Below are 12074 nucleotides of genomic sequence, written 5' to 3'. Positions count from 1 at the left end.
AAGGAAAATAAACCATCACTAATGTGGCCCTCGTCTGAGACACTCCCCCCATTTCCCTCCCACACCAGAGCCTAGGGGACCTAGCCTAGTGGAGAGATGGGAAGGCTGGAGCACCAGTGCAAGCTCCCCAATGCTGGGGGGAATGGGGTGGAGGCTGAGGCTTAGGGGCTACATCCCTACCCCTGCTGTAGTAGGTCAGATACAATTGAGAGTAATTCTCGGCTACCCCCTGAAGTCACTTATACAAAATAGGCCTCTAAGCTTCAAGCTCACTGAAGGCCAGCATGGTTGTGGGAAGGTTACAGAAAGCAGGCCCAGTCTCTTAGGAATTGGTAAGTCTATCTTGGGGGTGGTTGCAGCCCGTCAAGCCCTGGATCCGACCTGCAGACATAGCAGGGAACCTCGGAGAGACTCCTGCTTACCCTATGTGTCCCTTCCCTGTACTGCTCAGAAACAGCTGCTGCAACCATTTCTTTCAGCTGTGATCCCAGGAGAGGGTGGAATGGTGCTTCATACGCTACTCCCGCCCCCAGCACAATCCCATAGGCAGATTTCTGGCCAATGGGAGCTGCCTATTTGAAAAACAGGAAGCATAGGAAGTACCATCACCCCTTCCCCTCAGGATCTTATTCATCAGTGCACATGGCCCCTAGAGCCTGTGCAGGGGCAGGGCTGGCAGGCTGCCTACCTGAGAAACGTGCTGGCCTTCTGGCCGGGTGTCACTTAGGTAAGTCTTCTGGACAGAGCCTGCTTCTGGCACCCCAATCCCATCCTTTCCCCATGACTTCTGCCTACCCCATATAAACCAAACCACCTGACCCCCCCTCCCAGACGCTGCACCCCAATCCCCTGCCCCAGATAAAAGCCTCCTTCCATCCTAGGTCACAGCCCAAACCCCTGCACCCCAGTCCCTTACCCTAAGTCACAACACTACTTCCCAGACCCCACACTCCCTCTTGCACCCCAATTTCTTACCTCAACTCTCTTTTGCACCCAGCCTCCATCCCAGACCCCACACCTCCCTTAATATCATAGAAGAGTGCAGCCCTCAACCACTTTCCAAAATCTTAAGCATGGCCCCATCAAAAATTACTGCCCTACCCTGATCTAGTAGCAGAAGACACAGGTGTTCATCAAAATAAAGAGTTAGTATGAGTTTATTTAGTGAATAATAAATAGAAGTACAGTTTTCACCTTTTAAAAAAAAATCAGTACCTCTGAGGAAAAACTTGTCACATTAAATTCAGGTTGCTGCCTTCAAGCCAGTCTAGGCTTTAGATGGATAATTATGAGATTAACATCCCCTTAAAAACAGGCACAAAATCCAGAAAGCAATTAAAGGTTCCATTTCAGTCTGATCAAAAAATAAAAACTCCATTGGTCCTATTTCCTGATAATCTCCAAGTCATCACATTCCTGGTACGTTGGCTCTTCCTGAAACTTCCAGGCTTCTGTTGGGAGCTCCTTGAGTTTTTGTAAAGGAAACCAGTGGATGGAGGTGTCATTAAATATGTCCACATACTGAGGATGAATTGGAAATGCAGATTCCTCTGTCCCTTTTAAAACCTAAACGTGATTGAACAGCATCATTACACAAGATACAATGGCTTCCATAATCTAAATCAATCATGGTAAAATGTGGAAACACTCTTTAAACCTTACACACAAATGTCATCCAGCATTAAAACAGCTGAACAAGGCAGCTGCGAAACCTCTTTATCCTCTAGCACACGGGTTTTCTCTTTTTGTTCCCTTTTAAAGACCCCTAAAAAATTTAACAATCTCTTGAGAAGTCTAAGATAGTCTATGAATTCCCAAGTTAAAAACCATTGCTCTAGCATGCAAGAACAAAAGATTACTAAAATGCCATGCTCACTTATGTAAATGTTCTCATTAATTTATCATCAGTATCTGAGATGCAGATGACTATCCACTATAACAGGGGTGGGCAAGATACCTTCTGTGGGCCGAATCCAGCCCACCAAACCACCAGATCCAGTCCGCAAACCCCCTCCTACCTGGTTTAAACAAAGGGCTGCTCCATGTGCCTCTTTGCTTTGGAGGGAAGGGGAGACTTTGTGTGATCTCCCTGCCCCCAGCCCAATCCTCAGCTCCTACAGTCAAAACCACCAGTCATTAGGAGCTGAGAGATTGGCCTGGGGGTTGGGAGAAGCACCTCTCTCCACTCCCAGAGCTGAGAACAGGGATGCTAATTTAGATTAATTACTTAATCGAATAGTCAATGGGATTTCCATCAACTATTTGATTAGTCTATAAGAACACCTCCAAGTTCAAAAGCAGAAGCCCAGCAGGGAGCATGGGGCTTCCTTTGAATTGTACTAGAGCCCCATTAGGGCTCTTGTATGTTTCAAAAATCCCCCCTTAAGTCCCCGCTCGTGCCATTTCCACTGTGCTTCTACTTCCCCTGCCCAACACAGAGATGGTGCTGGGGGTAACTGGCTTTTAGCCAGCTCCCCACAGCACTGGCTCCTCCTCTCTCATATACAGGCAGCAAGGGGAGGGAAGTGACTAGCTGACCAGTATCTTACATCCCTAGTTGAAAGCCACATGGAGGGAGGAGCCTGCATTTTCAAGCAGTCTAGGGCTGCAGCAGGCAAGAAGCCCTGCCTGCCATGGGGGTGCTGCATGACTGCTGGCTGGGAGATGCTTAGGTAAGTGCCTCCAAGCTAAAGCCTGCCTCTGGCACCCCAACCATTCCTACACCCCAACTCACTCCCTCAAGCCACCATCCAAAGCCTCTGGACACCTCCGCCACCCCAGGTCACAACTGTACCCTCTCCTACACCCCTCCCACAGGCCAGAATCCTCTCCTGCTCCTATACTCCCTCCCTGACTCTACACCCTAATCCCCTGATCCAGGTCACAACCCCCTCCTTCAACCAAACTCTCTCTCAGACCTCGCACCATCTTTTGCACCCCAGGTCCTTATTCTGCATCCTTCTGTACCCAGTCTCCATCCTAGACCCCGCACCTCCTCCAGAAAAAAATGCAGCCCTTGACCACTTTCCAAAATCTTGGCATGACCCCCCCCACCCAAAATTGCCTACCCCCGCACTACAACATATTCACATTTTTAAAATTATAAACCGTACCTTTGCTATGTACAAATAATCTCGCTTTAATATTCTTGCCAATAACCTAGAAACAACGACAAATGTTAGTATTGGAACCACTTGAACTTAACTGTTGATTTATATTTTGGAAACATGGTTGTTTTATTAAAAGATAAAATGAATCTAGTTAACACAAAAGGCTGAAGTTGTGCAGAATGTATAAAATACCGATTCCAAGAAAAGCACAGATGAAGACCACCTTAGCATCAGGTTTAGATTTAGAGCAGTAGTGGACAATCTGTAGCCCAAGAGTTGCATGTGGCTCGTTGGTGTTTTGTGTGTGACCAATGAGACATTTTTACTGTTGCCCCGTGCACAAGTTTGTCAGATTCTGCTGGTTTGCATCTGCATAGTTTTTTTCCCTACCAGATCGGTGCTGATTGCACCCAACAATGATTGTGAGAGCTGTGCACTCCCTCTGCATCCAAAGTGCTGCTATGGTGCAATCATCAAACCCCAAAAATTCTAGGTATACAGGCAGTCCCCGGGTTACGTACAAGATAGGGACTGTAGGTTTGTTCTTAAGTTGAATCTGTATGTAAGTCGGAACTGACTTACATACAGATTCAACTTAAGAACCCCAGGCATCCCCAAGTCAGCTGCTGCTGAAACTGATCAGCGGCTGATTCCAGGAAGCCCCGGGCAGGGGCTTCCTGTAGTCAGCCACTGGTCATTTTCAGCAGCTGCTGACTAGGGGACACCTGGGGCAGAGCAGCTGGGGTGCTGCTGGGTTGGTCCAGTGGCACCCAGAGCGGCGCTACGGGACCAACCGGCAGTGCCCCAGCTGCTGTACCACAGGCGTCCGGAGCAAAGCCGCGGAGCACGGAGGCAGTGGGACAGCCCAGACGCGCCGTGGCTATCCTGCTGCCCTCGGGCTCCGTGGCTTTGCTCTGCTTTGCTCCCCGTCCCCCTGGTCTGCAGACCAGGGGGACGGGGAGCAAAGCGGCGGAACACGCGGGCAGCGGGACAGCCCAGACGCGCCGTGGCTATCCTGCTGCCCTCGGGCTCCGCGGCTTTGCTCTGCTCTGCTCCCCGTCCCCCAGGTCTGCAGACCAGGGGGAGGGGGAGCAGAGTAGAGCAGAGCGCGGAACGCGCGGCCAGCTGACAGCCCAGACGCGTCTGGGCTGTCAGCTGGCCGCGTGCTCCGCTCTGCTTCCCCCCCCCCCATGGTTTGCAGACCAGGGGGAGGGGGAGCAGAGCGGAGCAGAGCAGAGCGGCAGAACGTGCGGCCAGCTGACAGCCCAGACGCATCTGGGCTGTCAGCTGGCCGCGTGCTCCGCTCTGCTCCCCCTCCCCCTGGTCTGCAGACCAGGGGGAGGGGGAGCAGAGCAGAGCGGAGCGGAGCAGAGCGGCAGAACGCGCGGCCAGCTGACAGCCCAGACGCTTCTGGGCTGTCAGCTGGCTGCGCGTTCCTCCGCTCTGCTCTGCTCCCCCTCCCCCTGGTCTGCGGGGGGGGGGGGCGGGGAGCAGAGCGGAGCGCGCGGCCAGCTGACAGCCCAGACGCTTCTGGGCTGTCAGCTGGCCGCGCGTTCCGCCGCCGCTTTGCTTCCTCTCCCTGGTCTGCTCGAGACCAGGGAGAGGAAGTGCCCCGTTCGTAACTGCGGATCCGACATAAGTCGGATCCGCGTAACTCGGGGACTGCCTGTATAAGCTCAGTGAGCAAAACTACTCTATCCTGGGAGGCCATCTTGGTTAAAACAATGTCACGGACTATTGAGCTGAAAGAGGGCTACTCGTGTGGCTCACTCTTTAGCCAAGGTTGCCCCTCCACTGATTTAAATAGATGGAATCTACCTCACTACTTAAGCCTGTTGTTGGAAAACTAGAAAAACAATTGGGCCTGTATATGAGGAATACTGAACAGATTTAATATTGACTTGTAATGAACCAGTTATTCCGAGATCTGGCTCAGACATTACAGGAATATGGAGAAAAAGGATAAGGTTACAAAAGAAGTCACCAATAAAGCAGAAGCTGAGTGTTTAGCAAGTGACCTGTCACAGACAGTTTACAAGAACATGGTCTTGCTCTCTAGCTGGCGCTCTTAGCTCATAACCAGGGCTTGATGAATGGCAGCAAAAGCTACTCGCCAGCCCTGCACTGCGCATGCGCAAGACCCACATTGCGCATGCCGCAAATGAACGGGGTGCCTGGCTGAAATCTACTCACCCTGGGCGAGTAGATTCAATACTTTGTCGAGCCCTGCACATAACATTTCCAACGTGACAAGTAGCAACTTCAGTCAGGGAAGGTTGAGATAAAGTAATAGTAAGGATAATCAATTAACAGCTGCATCTCAAGGGCAGATAAAATATCTTGCAAAACAGACATTGAAATGGATGATTTTATGTTCTGTATGAAAAGACAGCTCCTCCAGTGTTTGTAAAGATATCACAAGCAGGTAAGCATATAGGATTACTGCTATAGTGAGAGTGAATGAAATTCTGCCTTATATGTAAGAACATCTTTTTTGGGTACCTACCTTTCCTCAATCCCTGTAAAACTATTCCCAATAATCATCATTTTGGACAGCGCATCCACAGACCAGTTACTCCAGAGCAGGTTGTTATACAAAGCTTTTCCACAGTGGATCATATAAAAGATGGTGAATTCATGAATGTGATGTTTTCCCTCCTGCAGATAAACAGCATCCCTTAAGATTTACTTGCAGCTACCCTGGCTTTGTAAGTACTAAAGCCTGTTCACTGGCACTCAAAGTGCCAAAAACTGTTTAAGCCCAGCAGATTTCTTGGCTGCTGAATGTTCCAACCCATCTCCCAGGGAAAACATGGTACCCTGTGAAACATACCAATTTTACAGAAGGGCTACAGCAGACTAGATACCTAACTAAAAAGTGATACTTAGTCCTTTTATGATTCCAGTATAGGGTTTACAGGAGAAACTTTGCATTGACCAGACTAGAATTAAGTGAAAGGCAAAAACTCTGCAATGTGTAGCAAAGGCACTTACAGGAAGGACTCTGGAGTGCTCCTTTTTTATTTTTTTGGTTCATTGGATAAAACATGTCACTTACATTTTATAGCTTTAATATACCATACCTCGTTCTCCAGGACAACTGTTATACCGAGGTCATTCAGAACACCAATTTCCAATTCGGAAAATAAAGGATCAAAAATATAGCACCGACTTTTAGGAATCTGCAAGAGAGAAAAGGTATTAAGTTACAAAGACAAATATGCAGCCATTCCAACATACGGTGTTGTTCTTACCTGTAACTTCTCCAGTAACAGAAGTAAGAATGCTAGCTGGTATCGAGAAATGACACAAGAAGAAAAGTTCCCAATGCCATAACATACACACCGCAAGTGACCACTTTTGCAAGCAGGCTCTCCTGAATGTGAACTGGGTTTCATAACTGACTGATGGAGTGGTTCAAGTTGCAGGTTTTCAAATGAACACAGGACTTCTGACATAGACGCTGGTATTTTTTCCCATTGCTCTAAGCATTTGCTGAGAGATTCTTGGATGGTTCCTGCAGAAAGTGAATGTCAAGCAGGCATCAGAAAGGCAGAAGAATTAGATGTGCGTATATATTCTTCCTGTTCTAATGTATATCTTTACATCTCATATTTGCTGCTAAAGCAACTCATTCTGTCTGGAACAAAGGCCCACTCCTGGTACTACTAGGACTAGCCCAGTTCTCCATGACAGAAAGGATGCTGATGACATTTGCTGCTTCCGGGTGTAGGGCTCAAAACAAGTGAATGGGCAGCAAGTGAGGAAAATCTCTATATAATTTCTCAGCCCAAAACAATTGTAATCAGTATGTAAGTTAGCACAGCTTTGAACATGTCTCTAACTGCAGAATCAGGATACATCCATGTACAGTAACTTCAAAACAGACTATTTTGCAAATGATGTATAAACCCACAAGGGAAGGGGGGGCACATTGCTCTTCTCCACCTCTTTAAAAGCATCTCTAAGATGAACCTTATGGTTGTGATAAAAGAGATGGCTCTTCTGGCTTCTCAGCTGTGTCCATTTTTTTATTATGGGGGCAAGAAAAAGCATAGTCTGTTCTTTACTGAAATGTGGCAATTTACAGAACCTCGACTAAAGAGCTTATGGTCAAAATTCAGATGTGATCTGAGTGCTAAACAAAAACTTAAGGGGGGAGGCAGAGCAGCAATAAGTAAGAGTGGTTCTTACTTCTAGCTCTCAAGAGCAGTCATTGAGAGGTCCTGCTTCTCTCAGCTGCTCAAGTTTGGGGCTGGAGGTGACCCAGTTTCCTACTTCAGCCATCAGTTAGCGCTGCCAGCTGCTCTCCCCGGCAGCACCAGCCAGCAGCGACCCCTCGGCCCCGGGTCGGGTATCCTGGCGGGTTCTACTTACTCTGCGTGCAGGCCCAGAACGGGGAGCTCAGCAGCTCTTCCCTGGGGAGAGGAGAGAGCAGCGTCACCCGGCAGCGCGCACCCCGGGGACAGCCATGCGGGCGGGGCGGGGCCCCCAGGGCGGAGCTGGAGGGGGATGGGTGCGGCGCCTGCCCTGCTCTTGGGGGCCTGCCCCGGGGCGCTGCGGGGAGGGGGAAGGGGGCAGGGTCCGGGGGGGGGGAACAGGGCCCGAGGGGGGGGTGCGCGGCCCGGGGAGGAGCAGGGCCCGAGGGGGGGGTGCGCGGCCCGGGGGGAGGGGCAGGGCCCGAGGGGGGGGTGCGCGGCCCGGGGAGGAGCAGGGCCCGAGGGGGGGGGGGGCGCGGCCCGGGGGGGGGGGCGGGGCCCGAGGGGGGGGGCGGGGCCCGAGCGGGGGGTGCGAGGCCCGGGGGGGGCGGGGCCCGAGGGGGGGGGTGCGCGGCCCGGGGGGGGGGCAGGGCCCGAGCGGGGGGTGCGAGGCCCGGGGGGGCGGGGCTGCCTGGCCCGGGATGCTAAGGGGGGGGGCTCTGGCCGCGGCCCCGCACTCACCGGGCCTCCCCGAGCCGCCGCTGCGCCGCCGCGCTGGGCTCGGCCTCGCCCCCCGCCTGCGGCCCGCGGGCCCGGCCGCGCCTCGAACGTTCCGCGCGGCGCCAGCGCCCGGCCAGTTCCATGCGCGCCGCGCTCCGGCGCTGGCCCTGCCCGGCACCCGTAGCGGGGGCGGGGCAGTCACGTGCCCTGCCACGGGCTCGGCGCAGTCCCGGAAGTGGCCCCGCTCAGGTAGGCGCTGCCGTCCGCCCCGCTAGGCCGAGCTCGCCCCTCCCCCCCAGCGGGGCTCGGCGGGAGCCCCCGGCTCGGGCCTGCCCGGGTGGGAGGCCTCTGGGGAGCGAGGCCTCGTGACACCCGGGGGGGGGGGGGGGGAGCCGGGACCGCTCGTAGTTTGCAGCGTTAGCGGCTCCCCGCTGCGGCTCCGTCTAGACCCGCGACTGGCGCCCCCGCGGCTTTCCCGGGATATCGCCTCAGAGCGCGGGGGCGCTGGGGGTTAACGTCGGGGCCCTGATTCGCTCCCCGAATTCCTTCTGCGGTTCGTTCCCTTCCTGCCCCGGCCCGGTAGCGCTTTTGCCTGGAGGCTGCTCGCTCTCGGGGACTGAGGAGGAAAGGGGTCGGGACTGCCGGGCCTCTCCCACCTGCCTCCGTCGGGAGCTGAGGCATAATTGTTGATAGAGCCGGTTGAAGCACTTGGGTGAGAGGCAGTGAGGAAAGGCAACTAATGAGAGTTAGCGGGGGGGGGGGGGCTGAGCCGGCTTTTCTGTTCCCGGGATTGTGTGCGTGTTCTGAAGAGTCTGATACCGCTTCATGTTCTACACAGGGCAGCAAACTGGATGGGCCATTGTTGACCTCATCTTCTATGGCAATCCTGTTATGTTCCTGTTGTTAAGATAGAAAATCAAATTTCATTCAGTTAATTTTCACTGCAGCCCTTAGGTTAGCCTGTTACATTTTCTACCTCTTTGTGTTCCTATTAAGAGGATTTTTCTCTGATTGTCAGGATCATGCACGGTTAAGCACTGATGTAGCCCAATGCTTACATTAAATATTCCAAGCATATTAAATGTACCTTTGTTTAAATGGAAGGCTTGTTTATGTCCCCAGTGTTGCTCATGCACAAGTTCTGTTGTTGAATGCTTGTCAGCTGCTCCCTATTGGATCACATGTTAGTTCAGCAAAGGCATCCAAGCATTAATCTATTCATTCTTTACTCTAGGATTAAAAGAATAACATGAATGCTGGAGACCACAGGATATCATTCAACTTTGTACGGATTATTCAAGGAGCAGTGTCTTCAGCAGAACATCCCTAAATAGGAGCTCCTCTGAGAGAACATTCTCCATGTAGTGATAATTTTTTGCACAGATGGCCACTTAAATGCTAAATAATAAACTTGAAAGAACTAGTGTAGTGTCATGAGATTTGCCTCTTGTAGCTCTTTGTTTCTGACAACTAAATTCATGCTTTCTGTAGCTTTCTGATTCATTGCAGATACTTAAGATTGTTTCTGTCCTGTCTGGAATGTTTTCATAAAGTAGCTTCATTAGTTCAGTCCCAGAATTGATGAACCCAAGTTTTGAAGAGACTTTAATGTAGCTTAGGCACAGTGTTAATGTAGCTATTGTGAGATAAACCTCTACAATGAAAGCACTTTGGTTCATTTTTGTTATTCATGTAAATAAGCCACAAAGAGCACTGTTGACATCAGTATTTTAACATCTCCAACATATTCATCACCTAGAGCCAAAACCCACTGAAGTCTCCACAGTCAGCATTTGTGGAACAATACGTTTACTGCTGGAAAACAAATAAGTTGTTTGCACCACTTGCTTTGGAGGAGAGAGACTTGTGAGGATGATGAGACATGATTAAGATAATCTGATATAAATGGCTATCCCCGTTCTATCTGAAACTAACTCAGCTTCTTGGTAAGTAGCAGTCATTGTACATGCTCTAGAGTTGCAAGGTAAGGTTGCATAACTGATATGGAGGCCAGAATGGGATTGTTTAGCGCAGTGGTTCCCAAACTTTTTGGCATCTCGCCCCCTTTTTGATTTTTGAGAAACCCTCATGCTCCGTCCCCTCCCCTCCAAAGTAGCAAAACTTGCCCCCCACCCCCCAAAAAAAGGAACTGACCAGGGCCAAAAAAACAAAAATAGCAAAACTTGGAAAGGGCGATTCTGGGGGAGGGAGGAGCTGGATTTCCTCGTGCCCCCCCTGGAATTTGGGCGCACACACCTCAGTTTGGGAACCCATGGTTTAAAGCATGCAAACAGATGTGCATAGCATCTTAAAATGTCTGAGTCATTTAGGGATGTGAAAGTGTAACCATGTACACAGTTAACCGATGAGGCTGGGCTCACTGATTAAACTTCATGGTTACACGCAGGCTCCCGGTATGTGCAGGGAGCCAGCTTAAAAGCCATCTCCCAGCGCTCATCGGCTCTCAGAGGAGCTGTTTCCCATCCCCTTCATGTAACTGCTGAAATTTCCAGCAGTTACCCATTTACTTGATTAAACATATTTTAACATCCCTACACAGTTCCACTATGGCTATGCCATCGGAATTGGAGAGACTCCCTGAGCTTCTGGTACAAGAGTCCCCAGGCTTTGGTTTATTGCTGCAGTATCACAAGCTATAAACTGTGGGCTCCAAAGTGCTTGCCACAGTAATATGTGAATGTCTTTTAAACACATGATACCCTCACAGGGAACATTATTGTCCCCATTACACAGGCGGGAAACTGAGGCAGAGAAAAATTAAATGCCTGGCCTATGGAGTCACAGAGAGTCTGTGACAGAGCGAAGGATAGAATTGAAATCTGATTCCTAAAGCAACACTTTACCAACCTTTCTGTTTCACTGGTGGGGCATTTCGGGAATGCTTTGCAAGCGCAACTTTAGTCTCTGCTTTTTGGCAGAGAATAACTTGTGTTCCTTAGCTTCTCCTTTTGAATTGTACAGTCATCTCATTCCAGACTTCATGTGATTTAGTTAGCACTCTTCATAGCACTCTTGCTTGGAAGCAGTTGTGCACAAAGTGTATGACTGGAACATGCAACCTACAATGAAAACAGTAACTAAAATATTTTGAGTAAATCAGTAAGGACACAAAATAATTAAGACTGTCGCTGATCAGGAGAAAACTTCAGTTTGACATGTTTTTTTCACATTGGTTCAGTGGGTTCAACAGGAAATAAGAGCCAATTAAGTGACTGAAAACCAGTCCAAACTGCTTTTAGTGGAGAAATGTTAGCAGCTACATAGTAATAAATGACAGCACAGACTTGGAAAATGGATCACAAATCCATGCCTTTCTCCTCTAGTTTTAGCCGTAAGTTTATTGTCTTGTATTTTAAACCCAGAAAGTTAGGAGAGTTGACTAGCCCAGATCCTTCTCCACCCTGAATCTGTTTCCAAAATCCATGGGTGAGGCTGCATGCAAAAATGATGCACATCAGCTGTTCCTGAAACATTTGTGTATCATACCATAAATTGCAGAGCTCTGCCTAAGAGAAATGGGACATGGGAAGAAATACCAGTTTGACTTAGCTGGGAACAGCAAACATCTTCCATTGTGTCAATACTTTGATTTTGCAGGTGGAACTACTTTTTCCTTTATGATGGGTCAAAGGTAAAGGAAGAAGGGGATCCCACAAGAGCTGGAATTTGCTACTTTTATCCTTCTCAGGTAATGCCTGCTTTTCTTCTTCTTCCGTTGTCTGTGTAGGGCTATATACAATGTTTCTATATAAAATCCTACCAAAGCCAATTTCTGTTCTTGGAATGGGGTGCTTGCAAATATCTGGGTTTGGTTAGGTTGATAACTGCAATGTTTATAGAAGTTTATGTTAATTGTATTTTTAAAGCACATCATTAAAGCCATGCATAGCACAGCTCTGCCAACATACCTGAGCTGTGATCCACAGCACTGCTTGTTTTGTTGCCATAGGTGGCCCTTACGGGCAAACCTTCACTGCAGTAACAGACCATGGCACAGCTACAGCTGGCCTGGGTCACCTGACTC

The 12074-nt window shown here is 49.9% G+C and overlaps 2 protein-coding genes across 10 annotated transcripts in view; one reads left to right on the top strand and one right to left on the bottom strand.

The window, feature by feature from the left end:
• Positions 1-1139: 1139 nt before the first annotated feature.
• On the bottom strand, positions 1140-8182 carry SRRD (SRR1 domain containing). The gene is made up of 7 exons (XM_075898900.2): positions 8051-8182; positions 7488-7528; positions 6365-6627; positions 6194-6292; positions 5617-5768; positions 3114-3159; positions 1140-1566 (listed from the first exon to the last, which is right to left on the bottom strand). Exons 1-7 carry the CDS (start codon positions 8170-8172, stop codon positions 1384-1386), a joined length of 906 nt encoding a protein of 301 aa, XP_075755015.2. The 5' UTR covers positions 8173-8182; the 3' UTR covers positions 1140-1383.
• HPS4 (HPS4 biogenesis of lysosomal organelles complex 3 subunit 2) overlaps positions 8142-12074 on the top strand; it is a 21491-nt gene continuing 17558 nt past the window's right edge. The window contains exons 1-4 of one of the 9 annotated variants that reach the window (XM_075898890.2): positions 8142-8278; positions 9264-9390; positions 9789-9975; positions 11648-11738. In XM_075898890.2, the coding sequence (XP_075755005.2) occupies positions 9935-9975; positions 11648-11738 (132 nt within the window). In that variant the 5' untranslated portion in view covers positions 8142-8278; positions 9264-9390; positions 9789-9934. Of the gene's footprint in view, positions 8279-8319; positions 8742-9263; positions 9976-11647; positions 11739-12074 lie in introns of those variants that run through there. The other 8 variants (XM_089775223.1, XM_075898889.2, XM_075898888.2 and 5 more) reach the window with 8 other exon arrangements.

Source organism: Pelodiscus sinensis, chromosome Z (assembly GCF_052426305.1).
Source record: "Pelodiscus sinensis isolate ZL-2025 chromosome Z, ASM5242630v1, whole genome shotgun sequence".
NCBI classification, from domain to species: Eukaryota; Metazoa; Chordata; order Testudines; family Trionychidae; genus Pelodiscus; species Pelodiscus sinensis.
Note: the sequence above shows the minus strand (reverse complement) of the source record. Positions and strands in the feature narration are given on the sequence as shown.